This window comes from Mytilus trossulus, chromosome 8 (assembly GCF_036588685.1).
Source record: "Mytilus trossulus isolate FHL-02 chromosome 8, PNRI_Mtr1.1.1.hap1, whole genome shotgun sequence".
Classification (NCBI taxonomy): Eukaryota; Metazoa; Mollusca; class Bivalvia; order Mytilida; family Mytilidae; genus Mytilus; species Mytilus trossulus.
In genome coordinates, this window is record NC_086380.1 from 70,551,110 (window position 1) to 70,569,552 (window position 18,443).

Here is an 18,443-nt window from a genome sequence, read left to right on the forward strand (position 1 = left end):
ACTATATGAATAAATGGAGCACTCTACACTTACAAATCAATTTAATTTCAGGGTAATGAAGAAAATGATATTGCCAAAGTCCTACTCGACTTCTCTAGCCAGTCGGTCGATTCCTCTCAAGACAGTAGCTGATTTGAAACCACTAGTTGCCAATTGATGACATTAAAAACAGGCTACATTTTGTAGTTGTACTGTTCTGTAGATATTGCGTACGAGGGATTGTGCCACCTTTGTGTTAAGATAGAAACTACCTCCATTCTATGACTATGCTTTCTTTCGAATTCGTATTGATATCACAACTTACAAATAATTTTGTAGACTTTTATGCCCCATTTATGAGCATTATGTTTTCTGATCTGTGCGTCCGTCCGTTCGTTCGTCCTTTTGTTATTCCATCCGTCGGTCCCGCTTCAGGTTAAAGTTTTTGGTGGAGGTAGTTTTTGATGAAGTTGGAAGTCCAATATACTTGAAACGTGGTACACATTTGATATAATCTTTCTCATGTTAATGCCAAATTAGATATTTTTCGACATTTTCACGGTCCATTGAACATAGAAAATGATAGTGCTGGATTGGGCATCCGTGTACTTTGAACACATTCTTGTTTTCCTTTGTTATTGAAACAAATGTGTCTTACTGTCTTAACTTTAGTACAATATTAAGAATAGTTAATTGCAATCTTTATTTTCAAGTTCTGAATGTATTACAGTCGATTGGATTGAGTTTGTAGCTATAGGTAAAGGTAATATCTTTGGTTAGCTTGCTTGCTAGCTGAACCTTGAAGATAAGAAGGGTAGTTTACCTAACCTAACAATGGCTTCACAGTTCAGCTAGCAAGCAAGCTAATTATTACCAACGATATTACCTTTACTTACAAACTCAGTGCAATCGGCTGTAAACATTTTTGTAGATATAAATGCAAATGTTATAGTTTTTTATCTTTGGATTTGGTTCACTGTACACAACATATGCATTCATTGCTGGTTTGTTTGTTAAGAATGAACGAAGTATTAAATTGTTGTATCCTTTACAATATTGTTTGCTTGTTACAATTTTTAATGCATTAAAGCTAAATATTTTTAAATGTTGCAGACTTGTTATTGAAAAGAGAAACTACTTATGATTTTGTATCTTTGCATTTTTAGATAGCTATCGTTTTCTTTGTGTTCCTGTTGTTCTCTTCACGGATTAAAAGAAATTGACATTTGTGACTTGCGGGTACGGTACTCAAAAAATATACAGCGGAAAGAATAATGGAGAGAAACAATACGGTATTGATTTGCTTATTGTTAAAGGCCGTATCATGACCTAAAGTTGTTAATTTTCATTTGGTCTTTTATTGGCAATCATACCACATCTTCTTTTTTATAATAATCAGAATGATGTACTGGTCTCCCCTTTCTCTTGTCATCCAAACCGCTTAAGAATTCCGCTATAAATCTTAAAACTTGAAAAATGTTCACCAATTGCGCATGCGAACAACACTGTGTTTATTAAGGTCGTTAGCTCTCTTACAGAATTCCACCACCTTAACCAAGTGAAAGTGTTTTGTAACCTGTATAAATTAATTGTTAATGTTTGTGTCATTTTGGTCTTTTGTGGATAGTTGTCTCATTAGCAACTATACCACATCTTTTTTATACTAAAAAAATCTACTATAGTAGGGTTGCAACCATCCCTGTAGTCACATGTACAGGAAAGATCTTAAGAGAATTTGTCACATATAAGAGGACTAGGGGGTCTTCCTTTCTTTATTCTTCAACTTTCCAGACCATTTTCATCTATTCTTAATTAATCTTAATATTCTTATTCTCTTTTCATTATATTTCAACACCCTTCTATTCTTTGTTCTTTATTTTACAGCTAATTTCCTAATACATGTAAAGCATTACTTTGGTTTGCTTGCTTGCTTTGTTTGTATAATTGTTTATACAAGCTTTGTTAATAAGATTGACATCTTTAAACAATATATTTAGGCAAAGTTTTACCTGTATATACAATATTTGAATTTAAATGGGTGTTATCCTAATGATTGTACAATATAAAAACAAAGCAAGCAAGCTAACTTAAGTCTTGCTCTACATGCTTTAGGAAATTAGCTGTAACGTCATATTTTTCTTGATTCTTTCTAGTTTACCCCTTTATTCTGCACTTTATACACATTATTCTCTTTTATGTAACCCCCAAACAGACCTTCATAGACCTTATATATATAACTACAAATTGCTTATACATGAATTTCATATTAAAAAAAAGAGAATGTCCATTGACTGTTTAAATTGCACCCGACAACTTTAAAATCTTAATCTTAAAATCACAAAAACTATATTTGTCAGATTTATCACACACCCGTTTAATGTTGTTTACAAAATTAAATGACACGTACAATGATAAATAAAATCACACACCCGCTTCTTCAGACCCGGATTCAAATAAAAATATTTAAAATATACTGTTCGAAAAGGGTGCGTACCCGGAAGTTTGGTATACACAAATATTTTCTTAATATTAATTTAATCAAATTATCAAACATTTAACACCACTTGTAATAACTTTGAGGACGACCAAATATTTGGGTGAGATAGCTATTCATAAATAATCCACATTTGTCTATTCCTGAATCAAATTTCAGTTGATTAAATTTCTCTATATTTTCACCATAGGTCTCTTTAATGACATCAACAATCCCTGGTATATCTGTATGTCGCTTTGCCCAATGGGGACGTATTTTCTCATGGCGAAATTGCTGGACAAACTAAAAAAGTAAAGAAATAAAACTTGGTGATATGTATTTTCTCCTGTATATTCTATGTAAGAGTAAGAACTTTTTATTAGTTTGAAATCCAATCAATAGGATTGTTACTAAAATACACAACAAAAACAAACAAACAGACAGGCATATTAAAATTACAGAACGATAGTCATTAAAAACACTACAAACATGTAGCATTGAAAGAAAAACAAAAAACAAAGATTATTAGATCAATAGTATTAATTATAATACTATTTTTGACAGCATGCCTCCTCTTTAAATTAAAGTTATCAATTAAAATATTACGCTTATGTATAAAAAAATATGTTATAATATACATTACACAGTTCATATATTGACATTATAATTGTTTCTCTCATTATACATTATCTATGTGAATAATTTTTACATGTTTTGTATTTAAAATCATAAAATCAGAGTGCTATTACCATGATTACCAATATGGAATAGTACAATGTATACACTTCGCTTTTTATGAATTTCAAGATATTTTGTTTTTCACCGAAATTATTTATCCTCTTAATGTGTAGAGTATTTCTTTATCCTTCACATGACGCAAGTGACATTAAAACGTAATCTATACTTTAGCTACGGAACCCGCATATCTCGTATAGTTTTGATATTTTTTTAAATTTTGGAGACCGCATAGTCAAATTATTTTGTAAGGGCTGTGGTTCCGCAGCCATGTCTATGATATCCAATCTACTCTTGTTGAAGATGTTTGTAATATTTGCCACTGGCTGTTATATAATCATCTAAAAATACACTCGGTCTTAAATCTTTTGCTTTTAGTCAACAGGTGAAATAAAACGTTTTTATCTTTCCCTTGACAAAGAATTATTACTTGGAGGAAGGAAATACGTGTGAATATATCGATACATTTTTTCGATTTTTATTTCAAAAGGTTTATCATGTTAATGCTGAAATACATAAATATTCTGTTATTTATCTTAATGCCACAAAAATATCAATTCACCAAAATGATGATTCCGATATACCATTTAAATCATTCCTTGCAAAGTTACAGGATATTGTTTAGTATATGATGGCTAGTGAAATGATTTACTACGAGGTTCTGGATTTACTATGAGGTTCTGGATTTACTATTAGGTTCTGGATGGCGTCTACTTCCAGAATTTCATAGCAGGGACCGTCAAAAATTTAAGAATACAAAATGAACGACCTACTTCCCTAACTAACCATACACTTGTTTATAATTTTGGCCAAAAAAAAGAAGAAAAATAAGTTTGCCACAAAACTAACGGATTTTTTTACACAGATCTATGAATAACATCCACGACAATACATCGATTGACGAACGTACCATTTTTCTATGTATTTCATTCGGATATTCAGATTTATCTTCATCATGAAAAATAGAGCCTAAGTAAATCATACTATACGGTATTTATATAGTACTTACATCTGCTGCTGTATCATAAAATCCGAACTGTGTGGGCGGAGCTAGGAAGTCAATCACCATAGAACGTCCAGAATCGTCGTCTTGCCTAATCCCGTTGTTCCCAAAACACAACAAACAATCCATGTTTTGTAAAAATCGTGGAAGGAAAGCGTTCATTGGAGAGGATCCTAAAGATTTAATTTGGTTTTCTACTTTTTCTGCCATAAACTGCAGTAAGAATTATTATTATTCAATAACTTGAGAAAATGCTTTTTTTCAATGTTAAAGAAAATTATTAGATGGCACTTTTACTAAGTGTTATAGATAAAAATTGTATTAAGAAGTTTCGTATAACTTTAGGGACCACGGTCTAACGTATCAAACTAGTCTGTCAAGACGTGTTAGTTCGGGCCAGTTGCGTTCGACTACAATCTTAATTGACAAGGATTGTCGGCTTTCCTAACGAAATTCGATGTTTTTTTCCGGCTTCCCCAACCACTAAAAACTGACCTTTAAAACATAGCACAAAAAGTCAATAACACTGATAGTGGCGTTACACACAAATCGATCTTTTTCCTTTAACATGCAGTGTAAAAGTGTCAATGCACTTGCAATTTTAATGAATTATATGAGTTGCTTGATAGAAAAAGTAAAGAAGCCAAAATTACCAGAAAAAGAAAATCTTTATTCACACAAGATCCAAAATAATATGGGACTTGAAAAATTACCGTATAAATAAAAACTAACTCTTTCTTCATTCTACCATCCAAGAGAAACACCCTTTTTATATACAATTGAGGGGATTAACTAGCTATAAAATCAGGTTTAATTCACAATTTTCTATATATGAAAATGCATTTGCCAAGTCAGGTATATGCAAATGTTTTCCATTTGAGCTTTACAAATTATTTTTCCACATGAAAAGGAATTTTTCAATTTTACTCGGAATTGTTTTACATTATCTTATCGGGGCCTTTTATAGCTGACTATGCGGTATGGGCTTTTCTCATTGTTGAAGGCCGTATGGTGACCTATATTTGTTAATGTCTGTATCATTTGGTCTCTTGTGGACAGTTGTCTCATTAGCAAGCATACCACATCTTCTTTTTTATATTTACCTTGAATGCTCGGAGAGGACGTGAAAATGAATTATCAATATTCAATACAAAAGCGGCACTGGTTTCCGATCCATGCTTTGGCGGTAAAATGGTGGGAAATGCATCTACCAAGTAATGATAACTCTCCGACGGAAGCAGCTTTGCTATGTTAAGTGCACCCTGGAATTAAAGCAAACGTATATCAAGTTGCCGAGTATTTGTTTTTTAATCTCTTAAGTCATAATTTTCTAATGTTGATGCCCTTCGAGTCCCTTAATTAAAATAAATTCTTCTTCTATTGCCCAGCATTTAAGAAAAAAAACTAAAGAAAAAAACACTTGTTTTTGTTTGTATATGCTACGTATATATATATATATACATATTTGTACTGTTTATTTTTTTTAATATTTGTGTTATTTAGTAGGAATTCTGTTTGAATTGGTTTTTTTTGTGTTTTTTTTTGCTTTCTTTGTGCATCGTTATGACGGAATGCGAAGGTTACGCCTAGAAGATTTAAGATAAAGAAATTAAATCTTGTAAGAAACAAAATAAGAAGTCAATGAATGGTGGATGTATCTTGGTCAACAATGACTTTGCTCGTTATGTTTTTTTGTCTTTTTGGCCCATTCACCGTTTACATTTTCAATTTTATTTAACTGACCTTTCCTCTCAGTATTCCTGTTTCATTTCCACCCGATATTGATCCCCCGGTTGGTAAATAGACTGGACCTTGTATCACGTGGTCATCAGGTACAGTATTGACCAATACAATTGTTCTGTTGAAGATAAATCAATTTATTAGTTCCTGATACACGAGTTGAACATGAAAATATAGGTCAGACGCGGTCAAATGTATTTGTCAATCGAGGCGAAGACGAGTTTATTATAGATTTAGAAACTTTGAACTGTAAATAAAAATAAAAATGTTTATTTTATATTTAAACTGATACTTTTTGTTTTTTTACTTTTTTTCACGTTCCGCAAAAATTAATATAAAGAAGTTCACATAAAATCATATGATAGTATGCAATTGTGAAAAGACTTTTAGTGCACGCTACTTAACAAGTGTGATGTTCAATAGCAATTTTAGAGAAACTAAAACCATACCTTAGCCATACAATGTCTCTTCTAACTGTCCAAGAGTTTAGAACTGTTTTATTATGTCTAAACACTGCCTCCTCTTCTGGAGTCACAGAATTGAATGGATACCAAGATATTTCCGTTAGGAAATGTGACGTCACTACGTTTTTTAAGTTAGTTTGATTATAGAACAAATCTTCTAACGGTACATATTGATTTTGAACTTTAGCAATAAGCGTCCCGTTGACTTGGATTGTGATGTCATACATGACTCCCATCATTCCTAGATTACACATAAGTGCCTCCATAAGTTGTGGGTGTTCTTCTTTGGAAAAACGTTGCAATCGACCGCGAGCGTTTACTAAGCGCATCTCCACCACATAACCACTCCAAGTTGGAGCACTCCAGGATGAACCCTAGCGAAAGAAAAAAATGAAACTTTTATAAAAAAAAAGCCAAGGGAACTTTTACCTGTAGTAATGTGTTTCGATCGAGAAACCAATTCTTTAACAGACAAACCCCAGATAAAAGAAAGATCAGCACAAATATTTCTGTTATTAACAGTAACAATGTAAGTGAGCCCGCTTAGCTTTATTGTCATTAAAACTGAAAACACATACATATTATATATGAGGTAAACTGCACCCATGCGATGCATTTATAATGTAAAATTAAGAATGGAAATGGGGAATGTGTCAAAGAGACAACAACCCGACCGTAGAAAAAAAACAACAACAGAAGGTCACCAACAGGTCTTCAATGTAGCGAGAAATTCCCGCACCCGAAGGCGTCCTTCAGCTGGCCCCTAAACAAATAATGTGTCTGTTACTTGTACTTACATGAGTAGATGAGGCTACCATTCCACCGACTGTGGCGTTGACAATGAGGGGCTGAGACAACATGGAGAGACCATTCTTGACCAGAAACTCATTCAATTCATATTCTAATACTCCAGTTATTACAGTGACGGTATGATACGGCCTTTCTGAGTTCTAAAATAACATACCAACATAAATTATGGTAATGAAAGTACGGAAAAGATTTTTTTGGGATTACAGAAGCACTCGGACACATGAGTTACATCATACCATCTTGTTCCATACTGAGTGTCAGTCAACTTTCCACCTTTTGACACCATAATTTGCAAAAATCTGACTACTTAAAGGGGCACTAAGCTACGAGAATTATAAAAAAAATATATACTAGTTTTTGGCTAAATCATTAATGAAATGCACATAGTGAGATAATAATTCTCTTTTAGCAGCTTGTATGGTTTAATTTTGTCAAAATAAGATAAAAATATTGATTATGAATCAATCACTTGCAAGTGAATAATACGATCTCATTGATTACGTATTCAAGTGAACTTCAGCCCCTTAGCTTGAGATGGATAACACGTGAATTGTATGTGTATATAAAGTTATCTGAAGGAAAAGAATGTCAACATTGAAAGTGAAACAAAAGAAAATCATTTGATTGACTAATTCGAACTACAAAATCTTGTTCTTAAACAGGTTAAAACATATGAAATTAAATAGACCTAGAAAAATCCAACAGCACGAGTTTGCTAAATCTATTTATATCTTTATTTAAGAAATAATTGATGCAAGCTATACTTTTTGTAGTTTACCATGGGTAGGCGTTATTCGTGATTATTTTTGTCCGAGCGATAGTGATGACTAAAATAACACGAATATAATGCCTACCCATGTGAAATCTACAATAAAGTATAGCTTGCATCAACTATTTCGATTCTGATTAGGACAATTAACTTTAACGGTTATTTTTATGTCCGATGTGTATAAGGGTAAAGCGAATGTGTAGGCTCTTCCATGAACCTTCCTTTTTTGTTTGTAAAGAAGCAAACAGCTGGCACTGTGATTTTTCAGAGGGAGGAGTTTTGAAACAGCTAGTATGAGCGGTTGTAGTATCTAGGTCAAATATGTCAATTGCGGAATGCAACACATTACAGTCATAATGAATGAATTAGTAACAACATGTGCATTATTTAAAAGTTTGGAAGTGTTTTAAGGAGGCTCGCGGGTATAAGATTTTTTGAAAAAAAATTAAACATTTATTTTTCATTACAAATTTTATCTAATATAAATACCTTTAGTAGTTGTTACTTTATCTTACGGTACAAAAATCATTCCAAAAATCAATTCGTGTTGGCCCAAGATGACTTTTAAAATGAAGATGTCATTGAAAATGCTCAAAATTATCTCCCTTTGATGAAAAAATGCCATTTTTTTTGGCATTAAAATTGAAATATCTTTTTTTAACTCATCGGTGACCTATATTTGTTATTGTTGTTTTCGAATAAGCTGAACATAAACTTAATAAATGTAAAATTTAAGCGATTTCTGTTATTTAGTTCTTTTTTTATTTCGTTATTAACGCTATTTCTCCTATTAGTTCAACAGAAAAAAAGGACATTAACAAAACTGTTTGCTTCTTTCGAAGGCAGATTGTGAGCGTATATGAACATTGACCCCATTTTTCTATTTCATTTTTCTTTTTTAAAGTAAAAGACAAAGTTTATATATAAAGAAATATAGCGAAATCCCATACTAAATAAAAAAAATGATATAGACCCGCGAGCCCCCTTATGTCAATGAAATATATTAAATGTTTGCCAATCTGATAGAATTCATTATTCTGTAGTAGTCAATATACGCACGTGCAAAACAAAATTATCAGAATAAGAGCATGGGTTTATTCATAAAGCCAAAGCAGCACGTCATATTAGAATTATGTTTACATCGCTTATATGGTCATCGGATGACTTTAGAGTTCAACTCGATAATTATTTAGATGGAATCTAGACTAAAATACACACGAAACGAAGATACGTATTTTCACGACCGTGCCCTGTTAATTGATTATTTTAGACTTTTAATAGTTTGGATAAATGTTTTATATTGTTATAAATTAAATATGAGAATTTGATTAAAATCGGTGAACAAGAATGTGTTTGCTGCTGGTGCTATAAAATAAAATCATTCAAAGTAGACGAAATTCTGAATTAAACGTAGCGACGTATAGACAATAATAGTGCATTGACTTGACATATCAACGATATAAGGATGAGGCTTAGAAACAGGGAAAGCGAGGCTATGCCGAGCATTTTCCCCGTTTCTAGTCTCGATCATCCAGCCGCTTTATTTTTCATAGTAGAGCGTCTGGATGACAAGTGATATAAAAATGGTAATTTATGACATTCGGAATAGTATCGGATTTTTTAGCTTGTATTTAAAGATAATGTCTAAGACGAATAACCAAGAAGTTGGTTATTGACTTCGGAAGAAATTATATTACGATAATACTATTGAAAAGCCCGAGTGTACCGATTGTTGTTTAAAGCTATTTATATTTTTCTGTGACGACATACAAGTCGTGGAAAACACCAGACAGCATGGCTTCCATCACCGCAAAGGAAAATAACAGCACATCAAACTTTGGTAAGATATAATCATGATATAACAACACAAACTGTTACATACATTTTAATATAACCTGAAACACCGAGTAGTTTTATTCTTTCATGCATGTCCGTGCTACGCAAGCAAGTTAATAATATATATAATAAATGGCAATTTTTGTATTGACTGGGACCACTCGAACAGTCGTGTGTGTGTACGCTATATTACATTTTGTGGTTGATTTGTATTATCTTTAACTTTATAAATACTTTATTGAAAAGTGCTATGAAATATAAACTTCATCCAGGATAAGTTTGTTGTATCTGTCTGCATTGTATAATGGAGTTCGCATTTTGATATGTGTAAAAAAAAAAGGGGGAGGAATGATGCGCAATGTTGTACACATTTAAAAGAGGGAACGCATTCCAAAACCATTAGCAGAAGTAAACCAAAAAAGTATATCTAGAAGATGCCAATTTGAACATACACCAAAAGGTGTGTAAACGATTTGTGCTCGATTTGTTTTTAAACAAATCGTTTAGCTTATAAAAACATAGAAGAAGTGGGACACATTGTTATAAAAAGTAATTTAAATATACTGTTAGTAACCAAAGTCTGGACTGGTCAACTGGACAATACTTTTTTTGCACTTTTAAAAGGCATTTTTTCCACACTCACAAAAAATCATAAAAGAATACATGCAATGTTGTCGGTGAATAGGCAATTGGCTTTCTAAACCATGGCATGAGGAAAACACTGAAAAATCGATTTTATGCAAAACAATAGATCCAGCATCAATGAAAGGAGGTCTCAATGAGGCAACAACCGGTGACTGATCCCAGTGATATACATTACCAAAAGTAGACATCAACTTAATTAAGAGGACATACTGTTGACTTAAACAAAAATTGAGAATAAAAGTACCAAAAGGTCAACCTTATACTAATAAGAAGATGTGGTATGAATACCAATGAAACAGTTATCCACCCCGAGTTCAAACAAGGTGGATGTGAGCACTTAAAGGCAACGGTATGGCCTTCAATAATGATAAAAGTTCATGCATGATTTTGATAGAGAATCAAGTGACAAACAGGGAATGTGTCAAAGAGACATCAACCCGACAAAAGAACAGGAAACAACCCAATACCACCAATGGGTTGTGTCATCAACACAGCGAGATAATCTTGCATGCCGTAGCGGGATTCAGCTTGCACCAAGACATTTTAAAATGTATATTTATATATGATGTTTTTTCCAAACATTTTGTTTTTCATATATGCTATGCTGGTGACTAAAAATTAATATGATTTTAACATTTACTTTCTTTTGTAGACAAACCAATGAAGATTTCTGGACACAGATATTATGTGTAAAATGTGAAGAATTAAAAAAAAATCTATAATACTTGAATTTTTATTGTATCATAAACAGCTCCAATTTTATAAGAAAAAAAAACAAAGATTTGGTTTGAATTACTGAAGCTGCAAGCAATCATTATAATCACAGTATAAACATTATTCTGACAGCAACCATAAAGCGAAAAAAGGTACACAGACATTCATTAAGTAAATAAAACAAAAATCAAGAATCACATTGTTGTCAGATATGTCAGAGAAATTAAACAAATCAAAAATCATATAAGAAATTTAACAGTTTTCACGTTTGAATTGTATCTCTCATTTACATGTCTGGCCCTTCTCAGTTATTTATATGGTATGGAGTTTTCTTAATATTGAAGTCCCAGTAGTGATTATATTTGCGAACATCCATATGTCATTTGAACTTTGCTAGGTTGTTGCCTCATCAGCAATCATACCAATCTACTTATTTTATATAAAGGTTCACATGTACAGGAGAATTTTTGTGAAGCTGCCCTTAAATACATGATGGATATTGGAATCAAATTCGTATTACGTGTGAACTCAGCATAATAGTTTGTAGTAGTAGAATACACTTTTCAGTTATTTTTTTTACAAGTTATGCAGTATGGGACAAATCCCATTCCATCTTTTCCATGTGATTGATTCAAACATGTATTCAAAGAGTATTAAATTGGGTTTCATGAATGACTGGTTAACTTATGAATTTCTTCATGGACACGGAGACTGACAAAGTGGTACTGTGTGAAGATTGGTCCCTAAATGTTTTCTTCCCAAAAGGATTAGGCAATATAGATTATTGTGAAACATTCAGACTATTCTGTCGTTTGCAATTTTAAGATCAGTTAATTTTGTAAATAAAAAGTTGGCTCATTGTATGATCTCACTGATCTGCCAGTAAAAAGTTGTTATAGAGGATTTTCTACATTGAAATCTTAGTATTTGTATGGGTTGTTTTTCTTTCCATAAACGTAACCTGGTCTGTGCTTTTCGAGTTAGGTAAGTGCGTCAGATATCTGAAAGATTATATAAAAAGGAAAGCATAAATTATAACAAGGATTTACAGAAATAATAATAACGAGACAAAGGGGGAAAATAAAGAATACAGACTAATGTGGATACAATATAGATCAATATACCGACTGTTGGAAATTGCTTACAACGTCAAGTGGAAAATAATTCATAGAATAGAGAGTGTATGCTATAATACAAAAATATAGAAAAATGACATTTTATCGAGCATTTTATAGTATGAAGATAAGAGAATATTAAACGTGGTGTGTTATAATATACAAAAAGATTGATTTTGGGTTGCTTGGTTATCGTCTTGTGGTAAATATTGGTATTAAATGTTCAGGACTGAAAAAATGACAATAAATATAAAGATGAGGTCCTAGATTATAGGCCGTTCGGGATACATGTCGGAGAAACTTTAATTTACCAGAAAATTAAGGTATATTGTTTGGCTTTATGTACAACGGTCCACCTATACGGATCCCTGGTCTCTCTTAGCGCATAGTGGAGCGTGATACCCCCTTATACACAAACAGTGGCTGATCCAGACCTTGTTATAATGAGGGTACTCTACAGTCATGCTACATTGTTTCTTTATATAATCAACCAAATTTTTCTCACGAAAAAAAATTCTGACTTACTTTTTAAATATTTTTTTTACATGTGTCACAAAATTCTGGAAAAAAGACCACCGCTATTAATTACAGTTTTCGATCGTTCTTTTAAATTTGCCCATATGCAAGTTGGGCAAAATAGGGTCAACTACAAAATGTCAGTTTTAATAAACACATAACTTTTATACATGCAACGTTACACTGTTTACTGTTTGTATTAATTGTTTTTAAATAGAATGGGTTACCGGAAGTGCTATTTAAAGACATGTTCTATATTTAATTATTTGTTACGCCCCCTATAAATATCTGACCAGTCCGGTTAATCACCCCAGACGCTATATTTAAATATGCGTCTGGGTTATCGAGACTACCCCGTTTCATGCCGAATCCTTATATCGTTGATATGTCAAGTCAATGCACTATTATTGTCTTTATACTGCAATCTAAAAAAAAAACACATTTGCGATTGTTTTTTAATGTGTTAATTTTATTATTTGATTTAAATATTGGGAAACTCCCCCTTTGATAAAAAGGCCCCATATCATGCAGGCGGAGAAATAAACAACACAATGAAATGTACATTTCCTGATGAAACCCTTAATCGATGGTGAAGGAATTGTTTGAGATTTACTAAAATATCAACAATAAGCATAAAACATAATGATTTACTGAGTAAGTGAAACATTTTTTTCCTAAAAATTGTAAAAGAAATAAATTAGAGTCGTTGTTTACATTGGAAACAAGAACAGGTTGAATAGGTTGTATGAATAATTAATTACAATTTCGGCAATTTCTATTTAAATATTCATGAGTAAAAGTGATATCAGGTCAGTGACTGTATATGACATAGAAATATACAGTCAACGCATTTTGACTGCTCAGATAGAACGAGTGCAGTATAAATAATACTTTTAACATTGCTTCACAAAATTTAAAACATGTTCTCTTTGTAAACATTTATTAAACTTGTTTGCAAAATAGAATCTACGGAACATCGGTCGAAAAGCTTTTACACTTGCAAATCTTGTTTGACCGTAACGGAGAACTTATATCATATCATAGCCAAGAATATATTACGTTTGTGATTAACGGACATCAATCCGTTTTCGTTTTAATTTTTCGATTTAAAGTTAATGTTAGTATCTTGGATTTTTAAATTTTGATCATAAGTAAATTAAATACGTAATATTCACCGGTTTGTGAAGTTCCATTCGAGGACCATCATGGCGCTCTAACTCTCTGACATCCATAGATATCTGACCCTCATCCGGGTACAATGGAGAACGTGTATGACCGCCTCCTGTTGCCCGTAGGTGAATTCCTGTCATGGCCGCTGCCTTTACAACTCTTTGAACTTCCCAGATCGTTTTAGGTTTCACATAGAATAAATGGTCAATTATGATAGTTTTGTCCCAGTTAACAAACTGTCTCATATCTACCCTTGGACCTTTAGGTCCAATGAAATAGTCCAACAGTCTTAACTGACTTCTCATCCGGGCGTAAACGGCTGGAATAAACACGAAAGTACTGTAAATCTCAAAATGTTTGAGTCTATTTACAATTCTCTAACAAGTAATATCTTTAAAAAAAACATAAGAGATATTTGTCAGATATTAGCAAAGAGTTTTAAACAAACCACGGACCTTTATCAGTTACTTTTATCGGCATAGTTAAAAAATAAAGTTTCACACAATACGACGGCTAAAGCCAGGCGATTCTAAAATTTGGGTATGTATATGCGCTTTAATTTAAAGATTTATAACATATATATTTGTTGGACTTCGTCTGTTTTCTGCTCTTTGGTCGGGTTGTTGTCTCTTTGACATATTCACAATTTCCATTTTCAATTTATTCTTTAGTTATCTCTAACTGATCAAGTTATGTTTGACATATAGTAATATTGATATTTCTTCATGGTTCAAACTGTTTCAAATTATAAGTTATTCATTACAGATTATTGAAAGAATGGCTGTAATATTTTTTCTGTCTATGAAGAAATAATATAAAAAATGTGGTGCACACTGAATAACGCGCGTAGTCTAGCGGGTTATTTAACAGTGTGTACCACATTTTTTATGTTATTTCGAATAGACAGAAAAAATATTACAGTCATTTCTTATAATTTAATTCTAATTCCATTTTAAACCGTAGAAAACTATGAAAAAACGTTGATGACGTCACGGTCACATGACTAAATTATGTCTATGAGCTCATAACAAAATAACGTCAGCCAATCAGAAGACGCGTTACATCCAAAAATAAATTATAACGTAGTAACATCTTATGTTTATGTCTATTTCACAGCAAGTTAAGTACAGCTTTAAATTCATGTATGCAATTTCAATTAGAAGTTGAATAAAAAGCTTACCGTCACTTCTTGCAATTTCGTTCATCTCGGCAACATTGTCCCCCGCAGCTCTACGATTTTTAGTGTGGTCATTTTCTTTAAGTTTATTCTCCGATGAAAGCACCACGAATAAAAGCAGAAGCATTAATTTTAGAGAATTCATATTGTATTTCAAACTCAGAGATATGCAAATGTTGTTGTAAAATCAATCTGTATTTGATGGTCTCATAAAAAACGCCAATTATAGCATAAATTAAATATTGAATATTCCTACTGGCCAGTTTCAATTTAATCCTTATATATATTTCTTAGCTCAGAATGTAATGGTCTATGATGCTTTTATTTATATTGAAATAACCAAATTATCCGGTTCACCGTGTCACGTGACATGTGTCTGATAAAAAAGGGGTGCACACATCCTTGTTTGGCGCAACACTAACCACAAATTTGTCAATAACTTTGAACCAGGAAATTCAGAAACAAATTAAAATCTGAGTGTTAATTGCTTGGAGCACTTCAGTCTATAAGCCAACTGTTCAGAAAAACGGACACAACAAATAAATAAAAGAAAAATAGGACAAAAGAGATAAATGAATTAAAACGCGTCAATATACAGAGAGAGAATAAAACTTATTACTTTGCTGAATATTTGATACAAGATATGCCAACAGAGAAGAAAATAGAATCTTTTGCTGATAATATTTTAGCCACATATGTTTATGACACCGTGTTTTGTTCCCTCCATGCGTATGAGCTTAAACTAGATGTGTATATATCGCAAGAAGTACCAGTACAAGAATTATTATGAACTGTTTTATGCATTTCATACTTCAATGTTTGTGTTTTTGGACAATAAAGTGAAGTTGGGAAGTATCCATGCAGCAGCAGCAAGAAGAAGATATGTTTCAAAAAAGGAAACATTTGCCGTGTAAACTGCCGGTTCCCGGTCCGAATAAAGGGGGAGGGAAGTCATTTTTCTTCTAATTGGCGCAATCGTATGTTTTATTTTTGGCGCAAATGGTACCATGTAATGTTAAAACAGGTGGCGCAAACGTAGCATTGGAGAAATAAGTTGTGGCGCAAAAGGACGCATTTTTGGCGCAAACAGATCTCTCCCGTGTAATCAGGGGTGTACATAATATAACACCGTTGTTGAAAATTCGGGACCAAAAATTCATACACCCTGAGGTGCAGCCGAATTGGTGAATGAATTTTCAACAACGGTGTAAATCCGAACATCCCTGATTACACCAATTAATATGAATTTATTTCTTATGAACAATTCCTTTACTCATTTTTAAACTTGGATGTAAAAATGAAGTATGCTAACGAAATATTTCAAGTGTATCTTTTTTTCAACGTCGATGTTGCTGCGCATTGTCAAATACTTTTTAGGAAATTCAGAAAACAAACTTTTTTTCTTTTGAATTTTGGGAAATTAAAAAAATAAATTAAAAAATGTTGATCCTTAAATTTTTTTTTTTTTACATTTTATTATTTTATTTTGTTATTTTTGTTATTTTTCATTTTTTGGCAAACATTATACTTATGCCGAGGTGTTATTTACACCGGAATAGTTAACCAATTAGATTGCAGTATTTTGCTAGATAAGAAATACAAATGATTACTTTCGACAAACAACAAACGATTATAAATTTGTTTAAGGGATCGTCTCAAAGACGTTTAGATTTTTTTCTATTGTTAGCATAATGCATTATGTAAAGTCATATGAAGCATAATAAAGTAAAGATTTCATTATTTTCAGACAATTAAATCGGGAACTCTTAGTACCAACCCAGCATAAAGTTTAAGATTTACTTAACATTTTATGACGTTCTTCTTTGTCTTTGTGAATAAACCCATGCTCTAAATCAAATAAAATGTGTTTCCACAGGGGCAGGGGCGGATTTAAGGGGGCGTGGCGGGCGTGCGCCCCCCTAAAATTTGCAAAGCATGGGTTGACTTCAACATATTTAAGTATCAGCAGAGACCATTCAATGTTTTTTTTTCAAATTTCAAAGTATATCAAACAGTCAGAATCAACGTAATAACTAATCAACTGACCTACGCTTTAATAAAGTTCTATAAATAATTTCAAAGGAAGGTGTCAAAAGCGAAGCTGCGTTTGATGACAAATAAAATAGGTTTTTAGCAGTTAAAGTAAAAACAAATGTTACATTGTATTTGCGGTTTTTATAATCAATTTGTTTGATACTCGAAGTTCCAAAACATCCCTTACTCACTTTATTACTCGGTCAAGAAAACAGTCGGCAGATGAGATTCTTTTATAATATATGTAATGAAAAAGAAATACTGTTTCAAGCGAAAGGTTAGTTTATTAATTTGTATCTCTGTGTCTATATTTATTTCTCACTTGCAACCTAAATATTTAGCCGAATTCTGTACCGTATTACTGTATGCTAGGGATCCCAAGAAAATAAATATAACTGCGTAAATGCGTCTCATTCTGCTTTTAGTTGTGTGTGGCGAAAACAGTAAAGTCTTGCACGACCTCCGAAAATCAAAAATGTAAAAAACAGATAATATGAAAGAACAATTGTGTTCTTTTTCACGGGTTCACCCGAACATAAAGCATTTCTTTTCTATACAAGGCTTAATAACACAAAACCCAAATATACTATGGGATGTAGGTTTGCATCATCCAGTCTTTTAATAATTTCATTCGGAACATAATAACATGGGGAAAAAACAAAATTTAGAATGGCAGGTATTACGCCAAAAGAAGTCCTTATCACATTATCTTCACTAGAATTATGATCAACAGCCTGAACAATCAACAAAATATAATTACAAAAATTAGAAACAACTCCATGTAAATGAATGAAAAGAGAAATTAATTTAATACAGTACTGTAACTTTGGACAGTATACATGTGCATCTTCTGAATTGTACAATTCTATAATAATAACCTTAATATACGTGTGAAAGACAGTACCAGTCCTATAGAACAACAATTGTTTTTGTTTCAAAAAAAAAAAAAAAAAAGTCAAACAGACCTTAACAGCAATTGAATTAAACGTGTAGACTGATTGAATGCAAACCGTCGAATGATTTAATTCCCGCTTAGGTATGTACGGGTGAATCCACCCGTGCAAATTACTACGCATAACGGTATTCGTTAAGCCTTATAACGAAAAGAAATTTATTTAAAAATCGCTGGTAAAAGAAGAACTTTTATTTTGAAAAATATATTGGTGAGGTGAGCAATTGTGATCTGTTTCGTTCCACTTTGCGTCCGTCTGTCCGACTTCTATCTGTAGATTGTTATCAGGTGTGGATTAAGGCGGTTTCAGC

General features: G+C 32.3%; 1 protein-coding gene across 1 annotated transcript; it reads right to left on the reverse strand.

Moving 5' to 3' along the window:
- Positions 1-2,413: 2,413 nt before the first annotated feature.
- Positions 2,414-15,414, reverse strand: LOC134682099 (uncharacterized). The gene is made up of 8 exons (XM_063541696.1): positions 15,150-15,414; positions 13,975-14,288; positions 7,192-7,344; positions 6,380-6,768; positions 5,934-6,048; positions 5,294-5,452; positions 4,197-4,403; positions 2,414-2,755 (listed from the first exon to the last, which is right to left on the reverse strand). The coding sequence occupies exons 1-8, from the start codon at positions 15,289-15,291 to the stop codon at positions 2,534-2,536; spliced, it is 1,701 nt and encodes a 566-aa protein (XP_063397766.1). The 5' UTR covers positions 15,292-15,414; the 3' UTR covers positions 2,414-2,533.
- Between the last annotated feature and the right edge of the window lie 3,029 nt (positions 15,415-18,443).

Bases quoted from the DNA above. Each gene is read 5' to 3' on its own strand.
- LOC134682099 (XM_063541696.1), bottom strand. From the start codon at position 15,291: ATGAATTCTCTAAAATTAATGCTTCTGCTTTTATTCGTGGTGCTTTCA. The intron at 6,049-6,379 runs GTATGGTTTTAG...TATCTTCAACAG, and splicing joins AGAGACATTGTATGGCTAAG to AACAATTGTATTGGTCAATA. The intron at 2,756-4,196 runs GTAAGTACTATA...TTACTTTTTTAG, and splicing joins TTTATGATACAGCAGCAGAT to TTTGTCCAGCAATTTCGCCA.